Below are 20,221 nucleotides of genomic sequence, written 5' to 3' on the forward strand. Positions count from 1 at the left end.
GCCCCAGTCTCACCCCTGGTCCCTTGGCAGGTGCGCTCCACTCTCCGCCTGCCAGAGGAGAAGCAGCAAGGGGTCTTATTGGCCTGAGCTCATTCTCTAACCGCCCACGGCTTGTGCGTACGGGCCCAATCACGTCGATGCGTTAACCACCTCTGTCACTCGACCCTTTCCCAAGCCCCTCCGACCTCGTCAACTCGCTCAATCCGTATTGCACACCAAAACTTCCATAGTCCATACCTACCTCACAGATATTCTCTCATTACTTGTTCGAGCCATTCACGCACACCGATCCTCAAGTCGCCTAGCCCCGCGCCTCGCCACGTCCTCCACTACCTATATTGCTTGCAGGAAACAATGTCCCTCAACTCTCTCACCGTGCCTTGGCCTCGCGCACCCATCCCGGGCAACATTGCATCCGTACCCGCTCGCCTACATCCTTCACCCAAGCATGTCCCCCATCATGCAGTCAAGTGACGGCTTCAACCTCCCTGGGGCCCTGGCTGAGCTACCTCTAGTGTCTAGTCGCCCTTCTCCAATACCTGTGTGACCACTTTCAACTGGTTCTCGACTGAAATTCCATGACCGGCCATGGCCGTGGCTGGGTCGGGCGGGTATGGTAGCGCCGTAACGCTGCCATGCCAGACGGACGTATGATGCCGCTCTCTGCGCCGCTTTCTGCACTGCACTTCTTTCTTGCATCCAATCCCGCCTAGATGGACCGACCAGATCACTCTACCCCGGTTTTCTCATCCGACCAGACTCCCAAAAGCTGGCGTTTCTTAAAACTCGTCTACCTCCATCTTTCGCGTGTGCGACCAGCCATCGTTTCTGTCCCTCTTCCACCTCCTTGCTTCACCAGTGTCCCTGACAGCCGTCCTGTCTGATCATCAAACAAGCTTCATGCGACGGGGGCGATAGAGCACAGATCCCTGACGAACATCACGTACCAAATACTCCACCACAACGCTTCACCATCCCGACTACTGCCTCATACCCCGTACCTCACCACGGTCTCCCGGCACTAGGAGAATAACTCCCACAGAGCCTCAACGCAAAGAGCTTCAGCCTTCAGATCCTACGATATCCTGGTCCACGAGCATCACACACCACGCCGTCACTGCTGTCCACATTTCCTGCAACACTGACCATCACTACCTCCACCAACACCTCCACCAACATCATCACCAACGCCAACCTGACCCCTGGCTTCGCCTCTTAGTTCTGCTGGCTGGTCTATAGCAGAACCAAGACCCCTCGCGCAACAAGAAACGTCTCAATGCCGCTCGGATGCCCGCTGTCATCATAGATCAGATTGCTCGTACCTGGCTCTCTAGAGAACTCGCTCCAGCGTCGAGCCAGAAACACCCGACACTGATACCCTGCCCAGCAAGCTAGCCCGGGGCCCATTCTGATACAAGCCTCAACCAGCTTTTCTGTGCGGCTCGGCGTCTTGCCCACTGGGCTGGACCAAGCCCACATCGTCCTCCACCTCTCACACAGCCAGGCACACACCAGTATCCGCCCACCCTGGTCTGGGTCTGCCACCTTCAGTCCAAGTCGTCTCATCCATCCCGACTCTCTCGTCTCAATATAGATCTGTCGTCCTCCCCCGCCTCATTGATCGGTTGACACTTCTGGTCCTTCCTCTTGACCTTCTCTTCTTTCCTCGCCAGCGCTGCGCACTTGCCTGTCGATATCCTTCTTTTAATATCGACACTCTTCGGTTCGAACGCCTTCACTTCTTTCTTCAACCCGCAGGTCCGGTACCTATTCCTTTCCTTTCGCCGTTGCACGGTTTGCCTTACGACCTAGTCGCCTTTTACACCACTACCCGTTTTATTCCACGAGAGGGCTCCGATCTCGACGACCGCTTCCTTCGTTCCTTTCATTCACTGGTTCAACGGGTTTATTTGGGAAAAGAGGACGGACACAGCAGGGTCGCAATACAGGTTACCAACGCAACAGGCAAAAAGAGGGATCAAAGATTTCACAATACAACTGAGCAATCAGAAAGAGAGCGGAAAAGAAGGCTCCCCGAAAAGTCAACAACATTATTTAATCGAGAAAGATGGGTCGTCTTATTAAGAACCATTGGGCTCGGCTCATCGTTATGAGCGCGGCAGCTTGTAAGTTGGATCTCTCTCATGAGGGCCAAAGCACCTTCAATACTAACCTTTTGCGAACAGACCAGTTTGCCGCTGCTCTCGAGGGCTTCTTCTGGCCCAAGATCTTTTGGGACTTCTTGACCAAAACGCTGGACCCAGCTGTCAAGCCCGTGCCGGTGTTACAAATTATCAATCTCCTCATGGCGCTGTTCATGGTGGCCCTGGAGTGGCCTTTAGGATTCATCGCCGGCTCGGCAATCCACCGCAGTCTCGAGTTCCGCCTCATCATCCTCCCTCTCACCACCCTCGCCGCCGCCCTCATCTACCAGGGCACCAACTCTGCTCTTTACTACATTGTCGGGTTGGTTGTTTACTTTTGGGCTTACAGCGAAGGAGAGGTACGCTTGCATGAAATCTATACCTCATTATACATTTTACTGACTTTTGTATCCAGATCATTTGTGCTAAGCCCTGGACCCTTCCCCAAAGAGGCCGCAATGGCTCTCGCGTATAGACTGCTCTCGCCCCTTCTTCGCCACGGTTACAATCGTCTCGACCTCGCACGGTACACTCATCTACCTGTCTGAGAGACTCCCGTATACCCCATGGCGAGCAAGTCCAAGCAAACTCGGGAGAATCGACGAGACCTCACCGTTCTTTCCCTGAGCTATCATGACAACTTGTTTACTACTTTTTCCTTTCATGTTTATAACGATCCCAATCGATATCACGGCATCCAGCATCGGCGTTCTTCCTGACGACAAAGGGTTACATGATTATTCCTCAACTCTCGGTTACAGCGGCTCGATAACGGTATAACCTTATTCAGCCTTTTTCCTCTTCAAGTCATCTCAGCGTGGGCATACTTTCTCGTGGCAGTTGTGGTGGTGGTGGTGGTGTGGGTGGGTGGATGCGGTCGTCGTTCGTCCTGTTTCGTATCGGCTTACCATGGACTTACACACAGTGGGTGGCGCGTTGACCGGGGCATGGGTCAGTTGGGGGCAGCCGCAGGACCAGAGACAGGAGACTCCTTGGCACCTCGCTTTGGAGCATGCAACCTCCCATGTTCTGTAGGTTGGATTGTATCATCCCGAAGCTCGGCTCAAAAATATATCGGGATGAGGGGATTCTGGTTCTCGGGGGATGGGATGAGAAGAGAGCGAGAGAGAGCGGACGCTGGAGAGAGAGATTCTGCCAGGAATAGCCGCCGCCCAAGAAAAACGCTGTTAAGAGACGTGGCCTTGGTCCATAGAGACCGAAGCAACCAATGCTACACCTAATATCAAGACAAGAAATTTCCAATGAAAAAAAAATCACCAGATCCAAGAATGAGTCCCAAAACATGAGCCCTCCAATTGCAATTTGTCCCCCATCATCATCAACTGACACGATGTGACGGCAATCTCGGCAAACAAGCTTAACGTCCGGTGACATATGGCATACCACGACATGGGGTTCATCCCTCTCAGATTACCTCTCGGGACTGACCAATTCAGAAAAAATGTCAAGAGAAAGATTTTCAAAAAAAAAAAAAGAGTTGCCGTTGACCCGTAATGGTCTCGTGAGCTCTTGGCGCCTTCTTCTGTTCTCTCTTTCGCACTTTGACTTTTTCCTTCGCAGCCAAGGGAACCGATGGTTTACGGGAGCGTGAAGGTTTCTTTCTTCGACAAATTTTTTTTTTTTTTGGCTTTCCATCGAACCTTCATTCTCACCTGAAAAAGGGCGTGTGTGTAGATGACCTAAAAGTATGTAATCAGTGACACCACACACACATACAGCACATACAGCACATACAACGTCCCCCCAACGACAAAAAAAAGAGAAAAATAATCCCTTTCAGAATTTGAGGCGCGTGGAGGCAACAGCGACAGGCGAGGAGGGGGCGGCTACGCAGGGGTCGGGGGGGGCCAAGGCACCGCAGCGGCTCCCCGAAACACTTTAGAAACGGGCGCGCACCACATCACGAGTCCACGAGAGAGGGAGAAGAAAAAACCCACCGACCCAACAGGAACCAACGACGCAAGGTCCAGCACGATTAACAACACGGCTGGACAAGCTAACGGGGGGGCCGCCGTCGCTGGCCCCCAAACGACTCGTATCTCCACTTTTCGGACAGCCTTGCACATATTCGAATACATTAAAACCATCTTTATATAGACCAGGTGTCCTGCCCGTTCCTGGCGGCCCAATTTACATGAAGTAAGCCTGACCAAGCCGTCGGAAAGAGCTTACTTTGATCAATCGCCAGGTCGGTAAACCATATCGCGAAAGCTTGCTCTATAGCCAGTCGACTCGATCAGTTTTCGGATCTGACGGCATGACTGACTTACTACCCAAGCTTCTTACATTTCGTGTACTGCGAAGATTTTCTGCACTCTTACTACTTGCACCGCAAATGGATCAAACACCCCTTAAATGTGCATACGTCAAAATCATTCATAATCATCGGGTGCAGGCAAGGACAAAATCGATGGAGAGAAGTCATGTGCTCATATTCAGCTATTCGCTAAGTAAACCCATGCAATCGACCCCATGCTTGACCATGGCGTCGATGTTGAACCCTTGCCGGGCTCGAAGGAGATTTTTTAAGGTTATCACACCTTGTACATCATCCTCCGTTGCATGTGAATTGGTTGATGGGAACGCGATTAATGTTCCCCTTCAAGACATCTTCTTTCGGATCGTCATTGTTAGGCGTGCTCCGTCGAGCGTAATGCCTCGCTGCCATCGCTGCACACACCACCCCAAACCTCAACGCCTCAAAACAGAAACGCCCGTCTTTGACCACAGCTGCGTCGAGCGCCAGGGAATCGTCGGTTTCGGCTCACATTGGGCCTCAACCTTCTGTAAGATGTTGGCCGAGCTGATGCGACAATGCCGCCCCTCACGTCTAGCCTCACGCGACTGCGGGAGTTGGAAGACCTCTAGTGGGCAACCATGCCGCCCTGGGAATCGTTCTTGGGACCCTGGCGGTCGGGGAACTGTTGATATCATTGTCAGTGGATTGCACTTGAGGTGGTGTGTCCAACGTATGACTGACCTCAATGTTCTGGGTGTCACCCTTCTCAAGGATTTGCTTGATCACTTCGTCATCGACGCTGGTACCAAACTCGTTCTCGAGTGTGGACTTGGATGCGGCATCGTACTGGCCCTGTGCACCTTGCCTAATTCATTGAGTTAGCCGCTGTGCGTAATGTGTGGACATGCGGGGTAGGCCAAGTAGGTGTCGGTAGCATGTTGGGAAGCAAACAATTGGAGGCCCGAACGCTCCCCCGCCCTGCCATAGGCCGAAGCCATTGCAATGGCAGGCCTCAAATCCAATTGGGCCAAAGATGGTGAATAGACAACCATATGAAGCCCTGGTGATGGAATGGAAAAGGTAGGAAGAAGGCAAAGTTACAACTTACTTGTGCGTGACGAAGATCTTGTATGAGGAAATGAAGTGTGCCAGAGGAACAGACTTGTCGGTCTTCCACTTCTTGTAGAGCTCGGGGTCCTCAACGAAGATGATGAAGTCGTCCTCCTGGCCCTTGAAGTGGACCTTAGTCTGGGAAGCCTCGCCGCGAACCATTTTGACTGTTGTAGTGGTGGTGGTGGTGGTGGTGGTGTGTAGGAGTGTAGTGTGTTTTGGTAAGTGATTGAATGATGAACTCTCGATGGAGGTCTTGTAAATGTAGTAGGAATGTGCGTGTAAGACGAAATGTCGTCGGGTATCTCAGGATGTTTTTGTTTGGTTGATTGATCTGAAGAGGAGAAGACAGGTGGGAGCTCAAGGTATGCCGCAGCCTTTTAATATGAGGAAAAGCTGAAGAGGGGGAGGAGCTTCCCCCAGCTACGCTACGAGGAGAGGGCGGGAGCTGGGAAGCTCGTGATTTGGAAGGTACGTCATAGGTGCGGGAACACACGACTGCCTTTCATCACTGCCCCGCCATTGGGGAGCTTGCCCAGGCAGGGAGCGGGGCAGCTATGTGCTCCGTGCATCGCCCAGCTGGTCCAGGCACGTCGCCAAACTCGCCCATTAGGTACCGGGAACTCTGAGCGTTCCTGCATCGCACCACTGTAGTACGTCACCGCTAATCTCAGACCAAGGAAAGTAGGCCAAAGGGGTGTTTACACGTTGCGACAACTTGCGGCTGGAATGATCCAGATGGGGAAGGAAACGTTTGGCACAAAGTATGGAGTACCTACCTTACTTATTGAGTACCTTGCCATGCCCTTTCTCACAGCGCAAACTGAACCGCCCTCGATGTCCCGAGGTACCTACCTTACATCAATGCAAGTCACCTCACTGGCCAGGGGAGCTTGCTATGGTGGGGCTCACTACGGGAGCTCAACATCCACTTTCCCAAGAAGGTCCAAACATGGAGACGGACGTCCGCAGAAAGAGGCATTACCAGGAGTCAAGCCTCACGATGGCATCACTGACATCATCTGGTGTAACTTCGAGACTGCGTAACTTATTGCGGTGGGTAATGAGCAATTTAACGCAGGGGTATCATTATACTCTCGTCAACTCGACAACAAAAACAATCAGAACTAAGAATACCTCCATATAAACTCAGTGCTTTTCCCCTCTTCAGAGTTTCTCAATGAATATAGCCAATGGGCGTAACATAGTGACGTGCACCTCCACCTTTCGCATTCAATTCCAGTCAATCTGTCATGATTCATCCATTGAAGCCGACTAAAGGCCAAATGCTGCGGCTGGTCTTCATCGAAAGAAGCTTCGGATGCCCTGGACCAAATCGTCTCTGTTCAATGTGCCAGCCTTGCCCCAGCGCATCGACGCCTTGTGGGACAGTTTGGGCCCTTTTGGTGCTCGATGTTGATGCTCCCGGTAAACACCTTTCTCGGACGGACAGGGTGATTTTCTGTCGGAAATCTGGTCTCGACGCACTCTCGGCAAGTTGTTTCCTGACGCAGTGCGCAAAATGGATGGTCTCGATGTATACGCGTCCCCAGAGTAGATGTGTTCCAGCCGCAATTGTTCGACTGGATCTGCATGAACAAGAATCTTGGCCGGATTCAACATCGGGGTCGCCGGAGCGCTAACCGTGCTTATAACCTCGACATCGTCGTCGATTTTGGGCAAGCGAGTCTTTGCTGTTTCACCAGCTTCGTCGTCGAGACCGTGTGCAATATTCGGACTATCCTCTTCGCAAAGCTTGGAGGCATGTCCGTGATGCGCGTTTTCTTGCTTCTCTCCCACATTCTCGTCAGGGACGAGCTTCCCCATGCTTGCAACGCTGTTGGACCTCTTTGCAAAAGAGCTGGCGATGCTTGCAACGCTGAGCTTCCGCATCATTGTACTAGCAGAACTTCGAACCAAGTGTTCAGAGCGAGATCTACCAGTCATACCGGGGAACGGGAGGATATCTCGGCTCCAGATGTCAGACATGAGAGCTTCAAGTCGAGCTCTCTCGCCTCGTGGAGGTGCCAGAATTGGAATGCGAGGGCTCGTTGTGAGCAGCGACTGCGAGCGATTGATAGATGTAGTGGATGCGGCATCTGAATTGTCTCGCAGAACACTAGTATTCTTCAAAATGACCTGACACAAGGGCGATTTTGGGCCAACTGTGGTGGCGCGATGAATCGATATCCGACGGGCAACAGTGCCTGGGCAGCTGTCAATAACTTGGACCGAAGACTTTTGGGGGAACTGGACAAACCTGGTTTTCTAAACACCGTACCGAGACTCTTCATGTTCAAAGACATTGAGCTGTACAGATTAGGGTCGATCTGCTCTTGCTCTCCCGTTCTGGCAACCGACAACCGGCTTCGCCATTCTTCTTGCTCTCGAGGCGAACAGGCAGTCATGAGTATCTCGTATAGCTGGGAATCGCACTCAAAAACAAGTTTCCATGAGAATGGAGCTGTATGACATTGAAGACCTTGGAATTGTTAGCAGAGATACTCGGGCACTCGTATGGAAACGCCACAAACCTCTCCCATTATCCGCCTCCTCGATCTTGATGCTGGCCAGGTTGATACACGCTTGGATAGTGTAGATCTGGTCCACTTTGCTGGCTGAAGCTAGACAAAAGACATTGTGATAGAGGAGACAAGTCATGTACTGTCCTTTTGCGCCATCTTTTGTTTGCCAGCAAACATGCAGTGCACCGCAAAGCTCAACATGGCCAAAGGACCTGATCCGGTTTTTCGACGCTGCATCGAGTTTCTTCCCAAAGCTGTTAATTTAAATCCGTGAGCGCTTTGTGATACTAACTTACCTGCTCCGGGAAGACCAGTCTGTCTTGAAGAACCCAAGTTCTTTCCAGCGTGGATTTCATTCGCCTGTCGTTCGTCGCTCGATTGATCTCAGCTGTGGCCTCTCGCAGTCGCAAAAGAGCGCTTTCAACCTCCATGTGGGAGTTCGGACAGTCTGCCACAGGTGTGTGCTTCAGAAGTTCGGCAAAAAGCAGAGGATACTTGCAGATCCGCTGGATTGGCTGAAAGTTCATCAGCACCACGTCTGGTCCCGATTGGAGCACATTGCTGACCTTGACAAGGAGATCTCCAATAGTCAGTGACTTCTTTGCCTGGTCGGCATGACTGTTCGCAGAGCCCAACGATGAAGCGAGTGTCTCAATGCCTCTCTGATACGTATCCCATTGCGGCATAGTCCGATGAGCCGAAGCAACATCCTTGATCATCATTTCATACTTTGCGCCGTATTCCTCGTAAATGAAGAAGCGGTTCATCTGCAAAACAGGTCAGCAATGACGCTCAGCCGTGGTGATATATGGATTCGAGCAGTTACCTTTCTACTGAACACCTTCGCTACATCTCCAGCAACCTGTGCTTCAGATATCATACCAGGTACTTCTTGAAGCCAGCTTATGGCCCTGTCGTCGTCTTCTGGCACTGAATCGAGACTCCTCATTCGCTGATGTCCACGGCTAGGGGGCTTTCTGGGCAACGACGGGATCTCCATCTGGGTGTACTCTGAGTCCGGTACAGCGCGGTGCAGCTCGCCCAGTAGCTCTTCATGGAGTTCAACGATATCTGTGAGATTACGGTTGATCGAGGACCTAAGCCCCGGAGGTAGAGTAGGCAGGGAAGCGAGAATTGTAATGTAAACCTAACAAAGTTAGTTCTCTCTACGTTCGTGACCATTGCCTTGGACAGCATCGGCGACCTACGTTCATCAGGAAGCGGACGTCCGCAATATAACCTTCCTCAGTGCTGATGAGTTCCTCCAAGATGCGTCTACGCTGCAAAGCGCGTTCGGTTGCCAACGGGTCAACCTGAGCTGGCCACTCGGCATTACAACTGTCCTCTGAAAATCTAGTCGCGGTGAAAGAACCTCTGCTGCTGCGCTCGGTTTTGGAATAGGCCAGCGAGCGGCGGCTGTTGCGTCGAGGGCGTGTGATAGCACTGCCGCTAGCAAGACTGACACTAGCACTTTTCACCGCAGCGACAAATCCGAATGATGAACCTGATGATGATCTCCTATGGCGAGTCCTCCGAGAAAGTGCTGACCTATCAGCCGAATCTAGGAGCTTCCAGGGTAGGGTACCGTCTCCATTCATAGGCTGTGCTCGCTGCTTGGCGCGTCGATGGAGAGTTTTCATCCATTTGTAAAATGGACCTCGTCTGGAGGACGTGTCCGAGTCCGAATGCTCATGATCGTCGTCGTTGCTGCTATCAACTGATACCCGAGGGAATGGAATGAGATCGTCATGGGAGTCGCCGCTGTTGGGCTCTAAACCTAAAACAGCCATGCTGCTCAAAGTATTCCAAGCCTCGACACCGTTGATGTGCAGACCATCGAGACTGGATGAAAGGTCGACATTTTCAAAGACCTCGTTAGACTTGATGGAATCTTGCTGTGACCCGGGCGATGGGGGATACGATGTGGCGCAATCTGTCTTACGGGTGATTCGGACGGAGCTGGAGCGAGAGCAAGATCCAAGAGATGCAGAGTCTGGTGGTGGTGGTGGTGGCCATGCCATTGCGACGTCCAAGAAAGAGGAGGTAAGACTGGGTTCCAAGACACCAAAAAAAGGAAGCAATAGCGGTTCCAAGAGGATTCAAAACATGATGTATGGTATCAACACCAAGAGATGAACGATGCAAATTTGCTGGGACTGCCAGCTGTGGGAAGCTCGAAAGGGTTGAGGCAGAAGAGGATGATGTCCAGTGGACGGCGTGGGATTGCTTAGTCCAGGCACGGGAGGAAAGCCAGCGTGGGTCACTAGAACGAAGGAGGGAAGGAGGATTTCGAGGCCGGAAAGCTCTTTCAAGACGAATGACGAGGAGGGCCCGAGGAAGGAGGAGAGGAGGAGCAGGCACGGCGCTTTAGACATACACCATAGAATATGTAAGGAAAGCGGACTGTTGGCCGAAGGGACGACTCCGGCCGAACCACGGAGCTGGAACTCAACATTCATCGTTCTTCCTATGCCGGCCTCTACATGCCGACGACGATCAAGCTCTACATACGGTAGCTCAGTTCTCGTGAGAAGTCACGGCGTGGTACGGAGCTGCTGTGGACAGTCGCACCCGGCGAATCTACCAACGAGCCGGTCGGGAGGAATGCAGCTGCGACATGCAGCCTGCCCGCCGGGCCAGAGAACGCGTCTCTAGTGTGCATCGTTGTCGGGTCAAGATCCGTGGATCTTGCGTCTTGGACGCGAATTGGATGCCATCGTAGCACACATTCTGCCGGAAGACGAAGCTGCCGCCGGTTCGGAGTTCCTGCTGAAGCTCGATGCAGACTTTGGTTCAGCATGGTCTGTCCGAGAGTGAAAAACTCAACATTGCGGTGACGGGCCGCGGTCCATCAGCGCCATGAGCGCCATGTCTTGATGCGCGGCGTAGCGAGCGGGAGACAAAGAAACCTCTTCGCCAGTCTAGTGATTTAGTCGTCTATTGATCTGGACCGAACGTTTGGTCTCGCGGCCCACCACACGAGTCTCGGTGGCTTGACGGTACGGGTTGTCCATATCGCTCGACTATGAGTGTTTGGCGGGACTGCATGGAAGACGTGATCTCGATACCCCGAGACTCCAAAGTGGGTGTCAGTCGCCTCCATGACCCACGTCTTCGTCCTGCCTTACGCAAGACATGCGGACGATGTGGATGCAATGGATGCAGGCCGTTTTCCGTACGTTGGCGGCGTTCCTCAACCCTGACTCGGGCTCGGCGCGAGCGCCCCAAGTGGCTCCGGAGCGGCCTAGTGCTGGTCCACTCGAGACGGGGACGGCAGGCCTCAATCAGAAAGGGAACCTTTAGCCAGTCACGTGAACAAGGTGATTATGTCATTACGGGGGACTTCTACCACCCGTGCCACTCAGGCACAACACGGTACGAAACGCAGGCACACCAGGCACTTCCGATAAATGATCAGTCAGCACTGTATCTAGTCGCACCAGTGTGTAAGCTTATCAGGTCAGCTAGGCGGGTACGTACTCCGTATCGTTTCCAGGCTGCCAGGTTCTTGTCAAAGAGCTCCCCTTTCCCCCTCCACTCTGCCCTACGCTCCGGATTATCGGCTTCCGTATAGTGGTTTTAATTGGTCCCTGCCCCACGTTTGTCTGCGTCGGGGCCGCAGTGGCTGGTCCCCGATATGGACAGATACGGGCCAGTTTGACAGGGACGCACAGGTGAATTGCTGGGACCTTGGGAGTCTTGTTTCTTGTTACAGGGGCTCCCCCACCAGCGCTAGCCCTAAAAGGACAAGCTCGGGATCTTTCCTCGACGGCCAAAAAAAAGGTTCCAGAAGGGGCAGCTATCCGTTCCGCACTGTTACTGCTAGGCAAACACTGAACGAACACGTAGAGCGTATTGGAATCCCAGTGGGAGTTCGGCGACGATTTCAGCTTCCTGCCCCACCGCAACGGCAATAAGATACGCTGTCTGTTTGATCGCAACTTTTCCAGCACCTTCTTCTTTTTCTCCTTTACATCCTTAGCCTTTTCTTTCACAAGGTTCGGATCTCGGTTTTCCCTTTCTCTCTTCAACACCACTTGAAGAGTTCCTTCGTGTCCACCGTTTCCCCATTCGACAACAGACTCCGACGGCCGCTGCAACTCGGCTAGATAGTGACGGTTCCTCGACAAGACAAGTCCCGCGCGCAGCGCAGCTTTCGCGATGGAGAGCGCATTCGCTTCACCCACGGAAAAGGTCCTCTCAACCCTGGGAGTGAACCCCAAGACCGGCCTTACTGATGATCAAGTCATTGCCTCGCGTACCAAGCATGGCAAGAATGGTAAGTAGCTTTGCGACTCGACCCGAAACCCACGATAGTTTCGTGCTAACAGTCCGTCCACAGTCATCCCCGAAGAACCTCCGACGCCCATCTGGGAGCTCATTCTCGAGCAATTCAAGGACCAACTCGTCATAATCCTCCTCGGCTCTGCCGCTGTTTCTTTCGTTCTGGCGCTCTTCGACAACGAGGAAGGCTGGAGCGCCTTCGTCGACCCAGCTGTGGTACGTAATCTTGGATGCGAATACCCACAATGCCCAGACTTTGCCCGGCTAACAATGCCGATTTCCAGATTCTGACCATTCTCATCCTCAACGCCGTCGTCGGTGTCTCACAAGAGAGCAGCGCCGAGAAAGCCATCGCCGCCCTGCAGGAGTACTCTGCCAACTCTGCCAACGTCATCCGTAACGGCCAAGTCTCCCGTGTCAAGGCTGAGGAGCTCGTCCCCGGTGATGTCGTCTCCGTCCACATTGGTGATCGCATTCCTGCCGACTGCCGTATCATCGCCATCGAGAGCAACAGCTTCAACGTCGACCAGGCTATCTTGACTGGAGAGAGCGAGAGTGTTGGCAAGGACTGCGATCATGTTGTCAAGGATGAGAAGGCTGTGTTGCAAGACCAGACCAACATGTTGTTCTCTGGAACCACTGTTGTTACTGGTCGCGCAAAGGCTGTCGTTGTCTTGACTGGTTCCCAAACCGCTATTGGCGACATCCATGAGAGTATCACCGCCCAGATCTCCGAGCCCACTCCTCTTAAGCAGAAGCTCAACGACTTCGGCGACAGTCTCGCAAAGGTTATCACTGTCATTTGCATCCTCGTCTGGCTCATCAACATCCCTCACTTCAGCGACCCCAGCCACGGATCCTTCACCAAGGGTGCCATCTACTACTTGAAGATCGCCGTGTCTCTCGGTGTTGCTGCTATTCCCGAAGGTCTCGCCGTTGTCATTACTACCTGCTTGGCTCTTGGAACTCGCAAGATGGCTGCAAAGAATGCCGTCGTCAGAAGCTTGCCGTCCGTGGAGACCCTTGGAAGCTGCAGCGTCATTTGCTCCGACAAGACCGGTACCCTCACCACCAACCAGATGAGTGTCAGCAAGCTTGTCTACATCAGCGAGAACGGATCAGACCTCGTTGAGCACGATGTCGAAGGCACCACATTTGCCCCCAAGGGTTCTATCTCTCTCAGAGGCCAGACGGCCACCGATCTTACACGTTCTTCTGCTACTGTCCGCCAGATGACTGAGGTTGCCGCCGTGTGCAACGATTCCAAGCTCGCCTACGATGCGGCCAAGGGTACCTTCTCCAACGTCGGTGAGCCCACTGAGGGCGCTCTGAGAGTTCTTGTTGAGAAGCTTGGACCGTGTGCGCCTTCCAACAGCAACCCCGAGGATTGTCTTCACTACGCTAGCTCTCAGTATGAGAGCCAGCTCCCCCGTCTGTCTACCTATGAATTCTCCAGAGATCGCAAGAGCATGTCCGTCCTTGTTCAGAACGGCCGAGAGAAGAAGCTCCTGGTGAAGGGTGCTCCTGAGTCTGTCCTCGAACGCTGCACCCACACTCTTGTTGGAGCCAACGGAAAGCGCCAGCCCCTGAACAGCAAGCTCGCCGATTTGATCGCCAAGGAAGTTGTTGACTACGGTAACCGTGGTCTCCGTGTCATCGCCCTCGCCAGCGTCGACAACATTGGTGAGAACCCCGCCTTGAAGTCAGCCAAGTCTACCGCACAGTACGCCCAGATTGAGCAGAACATGACCTTCCTCGGATTGGTTGGTATGCTTGATCCTCCTCGTCCGGAAGTCGCCGCTTCCATCCGCCACTGCAAGAATGCCGGAATTCGTGTCATTGTCATCACTGGAGACAACCGCAACACCGCTGAGAGCATTTGCCGACAGATTGGTGTCTTTGACGAATATGAAGACCTCAAGGGCAAGAGTTTCACTGGCAGAGAGTTTGAGAACCTGAGCGACAGCGAGGCAAACGAAGCTGCCCGAAACGCATCCCTCTTCTCCCGCGTTGAGCCCAGCCATAAGTCCAAGCTTGTCGACCTTCTCCAGCAACAGGGAGAGGTCGTCGCCATGACTGGTGATGGTGTCAACGACGCTCCCGCTCTCAAGAAGGCTGATATCGGTGTCGCCATGGGCTCTGGCACCGATGTCTCCAAGCTCGCCGCCGACATGGTTCTCGCCGATGACAACTTTGCTACCATTGAGGTTGCTATTGAGGAGGGTCGTTCCATCTACAACAACACCCAGCAGTTCATCCGCTACCTGATCTCCTCCAACATTGGTGAGGTTGTCTCCATCTTCCTCACTGCCGCTCTCGGTATGCCGGAGGCTTTGATCCCCGTCCAGCTCCTCTGGGTCAACTTGGTCACCGACGGTCTTCCCGCCACCGCTCTTTCGTTCAACCCTCCTGACCACGACATTATGAAGCGCCAGCCCAGAAAGCGCGACGAGCCTCTCATCGGCGGTTGGTTGTTCTTCCGCTACCTGGTTATTGGTACTTACGTTGGTGTTGCGACTGTCGCTGGCTATGCTTGGTGGTTCATGTACAACCCGGAGGGTCCTCAGATCAGCTTCTACCACCTCTCCCGCTTCCACCGCTGCTCTGCAGACTTCCCTGAGATTGGCTGCCAGATGTTCTCCAACAGCTCCGCCAAGTCCGCCTCGACCGTCTCGCTCTCCATTCTGGTCGTCATCGAGATGTTCAACGCCATGAACGCGCTGTCCTCGAGCGAGTCTCTGCTGTCCCTGCCTCTTTGGGCTAACATGAAGCTCGTCTATGCCATTACTCTTTCAATGGCTCTCCACTTCGCCCTGCTCTACACTCCTTTCCTCCAGAACCTGTTCTCCATCCTTCCCTTGAACTGGTTGGAGTGGAAGGCGGTCTTGTACATCAGCGCCCCTGTTATGTAAGTCGACCATCATTCTCGCTCGCTCATCTACTGTTGCTGACTCTGTTCTTTTTAGTCTCATTGATGAGGTCCTCAAGGCTATTGAGAGATCGTACTTCAGTCAGAAGAAGGCGATCAAGTCTACCAAGGCAAAGAAGGAGAATTAGATGGTTAGAGGCCAGCCCAAAGCTAGACCATAGATCACTTGTACCATAGTAGTAGCCCTGGCAACATTGCACAGAGCTGTACATAGACCACAGCAGCCAACGTCCAGGCATTAAAGTCACAAATAAGGATGTAAATCAAGGTCATTTGTCTAGTTCATGCAGGCTTCGGCAGCCATCTCATAGTGGATCACGTCCATCTATTGGTACAAGCTAGGTAGAACCCGTCCACTTGTAGCGGTTCTATCAAGTTTTCTCTTCCTCAACACCGAGTTCCTCCGCAAGAATTAGTCTTGTCTGCCCTTGAGCAGTCTCTTGGTGACCTTGTCCTTCTCAATAATGTACACGTGCGCTCCCCATCCGGATAGTGCATCTCGGTCAACGGCGTTCAGAAGCGACTGGGAGATGGTTTCGAAGAGCTCATCAGGGCCCTGTGCGACGTCCACGTTAGTTTCTGCTAGAATTCCTGGATCATTGATTCGTCATATGCCACGTACCAGATCCGGCTCCCATAAGCTCTCGCACATGCCGAACAGCTGTTCAGACGCCGTACCAGAGACGATGAAGTCCTTGGCGAAGTCGATGCAGCCGATGCTGTCGAAGCCGCAGATGAAGGGCTTGCCCGTCTTGGGGTCAAGGCCGGCGACGACGGGGGAGACGAAGTACGGGCCGAAGCGGCGCTCGTAGAGGGAGGAGCTGACGAGGTTGGCGAAGGTGGTCGGGGCGATGTTGCGCTCCTCGCGGAGGCGGTACATGTTGACCTTGTAGCGGAAGAGGTCGCCGACGGTCGTGACGTCGGTGGCGAGGCCGGTGAGACCGAGGAAGACGTCGCCGTACTGGAAGATTTTGGGGAAGTTGTTGGAGACGGTGAGGGCTTGGAGGCCGAGACGGAGATCGCAGGCTATTGCGACACAGTCCTTGCCGACCATTGCGACGCAAGCACCGCCATCTGAGAGGGAGAGGAGGTTAGGAATTGGTGATTCGATAGAGAGAAGATAGGGCCTATATGGGGGTTAAAAGGAAGACAAACTGATGGAGAAGGGAGAGCTCTGGGACTTTGGTTAGCTGGAGGGGGTTTCCTTTTGCATCTCGAGGCTGAGGAGGGGAGGGGGAATGACGGAAGCGCACCATTTCGGGCTCTTAAAGCGAGTGACCGCTGGGTTCTGGTATGGTTTGAGAGATTCTCAAGGTTGTGGTTTTGACCGTGATTATTTCGTGATGGATCGTAGGGTCGGCCGTGGGGGGCGTCGTCGTCGTAGATGGGGAGTTCGTTTGGTGGTGATGGTGGTGGTTGTAGCTGCAATTGACGTTGAACCGATGCGGAATGCTGAGGTGTAGCGCTACCTGCCTGCTCTTGCTGGGTGCTGGGTGCTACTGCAGGGCAAGGCAAACACGCATGGCGCGGCCGAAGCGGTCGGAAAATCCACGTACAGCAAGCTGGAGCTCGCTGATTGGCCTGAGCTTGGCTTCAGCAGCTTTCAGCGTGGTGGTGCTCGATGATGCACGTCCCACCTCCCCTCCCCGGCCAGGGCCCGGCTCCCGTCGCCTCTGCTGACGGAGCACCCTGACTGCCTGCTTCCCAGCCTTACGTACCTCCCTGAATTACCTGTACCTGAGTAAGACTCATTCACCTTGACGATTCAACTAAGAAACGATTGTTTACTGTCCGTAGCTTCTTATTTCTATTATTACCTATACACAAGGTTTTACTTAAGGCCGGCTGAGAACGTCCAGTATACACTTGTCCCGGACATCAGGCCGAACTGGACTTCCTGACATTGTGTTTCGTCGTCCTTCCGCCAACTTCTACGTAACTAATACACCACCACCTGAGCTTGACGCAACGCCCGCCCCCCGCCGAGACTTGAACCCCGCCAACAACATATTGAACACGATACCCCGGATCGGATTTCAATCTTTACCGAACAGCAACTTCACTACGACTGAATACGTCTTTTTGTTGAAAAGAATAAGACACTGCGTTTTCGCCCACGGCTTCTCTCGGTTGCTACGATGTCGCACGTGGTGGTCATCGGCACGGATTTGCGGAGAGCTACTGTCAAGGTCAGCCCAGGCACCTACATGACAGATGTTCTCCAAGAGGCATGCAAGAAGCTCAACGTCTCGAGCGACAAATACCTCTTGAAGTACCTTACTCATCCCTGAAGACCATCCTTCCTCGCAGTAAGCTAACCATCTGCTAGGCACAAGCAGAAGACAGTCGACCTCTCAGTAGTCTGGCGAGTGAGCGGTCTCACCCCCGGCGCCAAACTCGAGCTCGTCCAGAAGTCCAAGACACCATCAGCCGTTTCCGTCGCACTCCAGTTGCCGATGCCCGAAGCCAACTCGGCGCCCAACGGTCGTTTAATCGAGAAACTACCTAGCGACTTTACGATATGGAAGGTACTGCGCCAGTTTGAGAGCGGCGTCGCTGGGAATGGGAAGAACTTCAACATCACAGCACGGGGCGTTGCGCAAACAACAAGCGGAGGCGCGAGTGGAAGCGGTCAGATGTACTACGAGACACCAGTCCTAAACATCATGGGTCGGGAGCTTTCCACGTTTGAGGACTTCCAGAAGACACTGTCGCAACTTGGATACAATTCGGGCAGCGTGCTGATCCGCTTGTCGTTCAAAAAGACGGACCGCACGCTGTTCCAGGCTATGGAGGAAATCAGCCAATTCTTTTCTGAAGTTGAGGCAGAGGAGAAGAAGGCGGCCACGGCTCCAGCTCCGGCGCCCGCCACGGAGGGAACAGAGTCTACAGCAGCTGAAACTGCCATCGAGACGCCAAAGGGCACAACGGCTGGACAGACAGGCGGCACTCCAACGCAAGAACAAGCAGATCAGGAGGCGCCGGCAGCAGATGTCATGGAGGTTGATGAAGCAGAGCCGACAGACCCTCTGCAGCCTGTCAGCGTCTTCCGGGCACCAAGCGGAACCACTCCCGCGGCAGCCCTTGCAGACGTGCCAGAGGACGACTACGCCCCGACGATCGCCCACGCCCAGCTTCATCAGGCTCGACTCCAGCAGAGCGCGCTCAACAAGAGACTTCCTTCCGACAAAGAGTTAGAGGCGCAAAGACAGGCCGAGGAAGCCCGTCTAGCGGCTGTCACCACAATTCCAATGAAGGTGCGGTTTCCCGACAACACTTCAGCACAATGGACGTTTGGCCATGAAGCTACAGGGGCGACCCTCCACCAGGGCGTGAGATCTGTCATGGCACACAATACTCAACCCTTCAAGCTGGTCATACCCGGCAGCAAGGTCATGATTAAGGATGATGAGAGCGCAAAGAACCGCTTGATACACGACTACAAGCTCACGCGTAGTGTGTTACTGAGTCTGGTCTGGGATGACAGCGTGCCGGTAGATATCCGCAAGAAGCCCTTCCTCAAGGGTAGCGTCGCTCAAAAGGCTCAGGATGTCACAGTACCGGACATTCCCAAAGGCGACGACACGAATGAGGAGCAGACTGTTGCTTCGTCGTCGAAACCTGAGAAGAGGGAGGGAAGTGGGGATGGCAGCGTTGCGAAGAAACTTCCCAAGTGGCTCAAGCTGCCTGGAAAGAAATAGACGGATCATCTTTTGTACAATGTTGCAGCATTACTCGGCCATCTTCGCATGGCGAGCGTATTCATGGGTTTGGAGTTTCATGGGGCATAGGGTAACCCAGATAGACTATGGTCAAGTCGTCAATCAGAGCCTTCACGAGAGCATACGATCACTCCAGAGCGAACGGAACATGGACAGTGTCAAAGAAAAGAGTCTGAGGCAGCAATGAGTTGTGCTTGAAATTTTGGTATTTGTCGTAAAGGCATCATCATTCCATGATGATACGGGGGAGTCTTCCGTTGATTTGTTTTTAGAAATAGACCACAAACTTTTATGCTGTGACCACGCCCTTGACCCATATAAACCCAGTAGTTTGCCAGTCCAACACAACAACCCCGTTGCGCCCCATTTTGGTTTTGACGAATTCCTTTCGAAGAAGAAAATCGTTTAGTGACCGACACGGCGGGACTCGGCGATGACGCGGGTCATCTCCTCGACCTTTCTCTTGGCACGGCCGAAGGTGCCGAGCCTCTTCTTGGCGAGCTTACGGGCGCGCTTGTCCTTGGAGTTGCGGAGCAACTCGATAACGCGGCGCTCGTAGGGGGCAAGGCTGTGGAGGAGGGATGTGGTTAGCAACTTGTTGTCCGGTTTGGATGTGGATGTGAAGTGCGTCCAGAGTTATATAATGTGAACGACACATGGAGATGGTGTGTGGATGGAAACTTACCCGGAGACTTCCTTGACGACGTCACGGACGAAAGCGGTGCGCTTGCTCAGGTGGCCCTTGGTGCGGGAGACACGGGGCTTGACGACACGAGCGGTGGTCTTCTATATTTCCGAAACAATCACGACCGGTCAGCGTCCATCTTCTGCAAATAAGGTCCCCTCGTGGGAAGAGAGGCGTTGTGCAGAGATCCTCCACGAGGTGAGACGAAGCGGGTGTGGGGGAGAGGGGACAGTGCCGCCGATTTCCCTTCTCGACAGAAAAGCCCATCCTTCTGTGTGTTCATTCTTCAATGTGTGTATCCATCATCGAATCGTATTTCCATAATCGGAAGTTCGAAGATTTCGTTTCGCAGAATTTCGGAGGGGCTTTTCTCTCAGGTCGGGACGGCGGCGGTAGTGGTTGCGGTGGTAGTAATGGTTCGACATACGTGTCCATGGTTGAGACCGGTGATGAGACCGGTCTTGACGGGCGCTTCCTTGGCCATCTTGAATGCTGGATGACGGGTGGGTTGTCGGGTTAATATTGTCGTGATGGTCGGAGGGGGAAAAGCCAAAAAAGCCAT

General features: G+C 53.4%; 9 protein-coding genes across 9 annotated transcripts; 4 read left to right on the forward strand and 5 right to left on the reverse strand.

Annotated features, from left to right (window-relative positions):
* Positions 1-588: 588 nt before the first annotated feature.
* CLUP02_05972 (uncharacterized protein) lies at positions 589-1,219 on the forward strand (the record flags this gene model as incomplete). Its single annotated transcript, XM_049284976.1, has 2 exons — positions 589-648; positions 1,043-1,219. The coding sequence occupies 2 exons, from the start codon at positions 589-591 to the stop codon at positions 1,217-1,219; spliced, it is 237 nt and encodes a 78-aa protein (XP_049142119.1).
* Positions 1,220-2,068: 849 nt separating this feature from the next.
* On the forward strand, positions 2,069-2,619 carry CLUP02_05973 (uncharacterized protein; the record flags this gene model as incomplete). Its single annotated transcript, XM_049284977.1, has 3 exons — positions 2,069-2,126; positions 2,187-2,503; positions 2,560-2,619. 3 exons carry the CDS (start codon positions 2,069-2,071, stop codon positions 2,617-2,619), a joined length of 435 nt encoding a protein of 144 aa, XP_049142120.1.
* A 2,410-nt stretch (positions 2,620-5,029) lies between these two features.
* On the reverse strand, positions 5,030-5,676 carry CLUP02_05974 (shwachman-Bodian-Diamond syndrome protein; the record flags this gene model as incomplete). The annotated part of the gene is made up of 3 exons (XM_049284978.1): positions 5,030-5,086; positions 5,146-5,269; positions 5,513-5,676. 3 exons carry the CDS (start codon positions 5,674-5,676, stop codon positions 5,030-5,032), a joined length of 345 nt encoding a protein of 114 aa, XP_049142121.1.
* A 1,140-nt stretch (positions 5,677-6,816) lies between these two features.
* On the reverse strand, positions 6,817-10,060 carry CLUP02_05975 (RhoGEF domain-containing protein; the record flags this gene model as incomplete). The annotated part of the gene is made up of 7 exons (XM_049284979.1): positions 6,817-7,721; positions 7,775-7,996; positions 8,049-8,138; positions 8,332-8,806; positions 8,866-9,186; positions 9,248-9,455; positions 9,588-10,060. The coding sequence occupies 7 exons, from the start codon at positions 10,058-10,060 to the stop codon at positions 6,817-6,819; spliced, it is 2,694 nt and encodes an 897-aa protein (XP_049142122.1).
* Positions 10,061-12,200: 2,140 nt separating this feature from the next.
* CLUP02_05976 (calcium-translocating P-type ATPase) lies at positions 12,201-15,380 on the forward strand (the record flags this gene model as incomplete). Its single annotated transcript, XM_049284980.1, has 4 exons — positions 12,201-12,318; positions 12,382-12,539; positions 12,608-15,231; positions 15,290-15,380. The coding sequence occupies 4 exons, from the start codon at positions 12,201-12,203 to the stop codon at positions 15,378-15,380; spliced, it is 2,991 nt and encodes a 996-aa protein (XP_049142123.1).
* Positions 15,381-15,664: 284 nt separating this feature from the next.
* Positions 15,665-16,306, reverse strand: CLUP02_05977 (proteasome component PUP3; the record flags this gene model as incomplete). The annotated part of the gene is made up of 2 exons (XM_049284981.1): positions 15,665-15,808; positions 15,875-16,306. The coding sequence occupies 2 exons, from the start codon at positions 16,304-16,306 to the stop codon at positions 15,665-15,667; spliced, it is 576 nt and encodes a 191-aa protein (XP_049142124.1).
* A 1,084-nt stretch (positions 16,307-17,390) lies between these two features.
* Positions 17,391-18,953, forward strand: CLUP02_05978 (UBX domain-containing protein; the record flags this gene model as incomplete). The annotated part of the gene is made up of 2 exons (XM_049284982.1): positions 17,391-17,524; positions 17,582-18,953. The coding sequence occupies 2 exons, from the start codon at positions 17,391-17,393 to the stop codon at positions 18,951-18,953; spliced, it is 1,506 nt and encodes a 501-aa protein (XP_049142125.1).
* A 30-nt stretch (positions 18,954-18,983) lies between these two features.
* On the reverse strand, positions 18,984-19,341 carry CLUP02_05979 (uncharacterized protein; the record flags this gene model as incomplete). Its single annotated transcript, XM_049284983.1, has 3 exons — positions 18,984-19,058; positions 19,123-19,146; positions 19,276-19,341. 3 exons carry the CDS (start codon positions 19,339-19,341, stop codon positions 18,984-18,986), a joined length of 165 nt encoding a protein of 54 aa, XP_049142126.1.
* A 38-nt stretch (positions 19,342-19,379) lies between these two features.
* Positions 19,380-20,143, reverse strand: CLUP02_05980 (ribosomal protein L36e; the record flags this gene model as incomplete). Its single annotated transcript, XM_049284984.1, has 4 exons — positions 19,380-19,542; positions 19,660-19,760; positions 19,865-19,930; positions 20,045-20,143. 4 exons carry the CDS (start codon positions 20,141-20,143, stop codon positions 19,380-19,382), a joined length of 429 nt encoding a protein of 142 aa, XP_049142127.1.
* Between the last annotated feature and the right edge of the window lie 78 nt (positions 20,144-20,221).

Source organism: Colletotrichum lupini, chromosome 3 (genome assembly GCF_023278565.1).
Source record: "Colletotrichum lupini chromosome 3, complete sequence".
NCBI classification, from domain to species: domain Eukaryota; kingdom Fungi; phylum Ascomycota; class Sordariomycetes; order Glomerellales; family Glomerellaceae; genus Colletotrichum; species Colletotrichum lupini.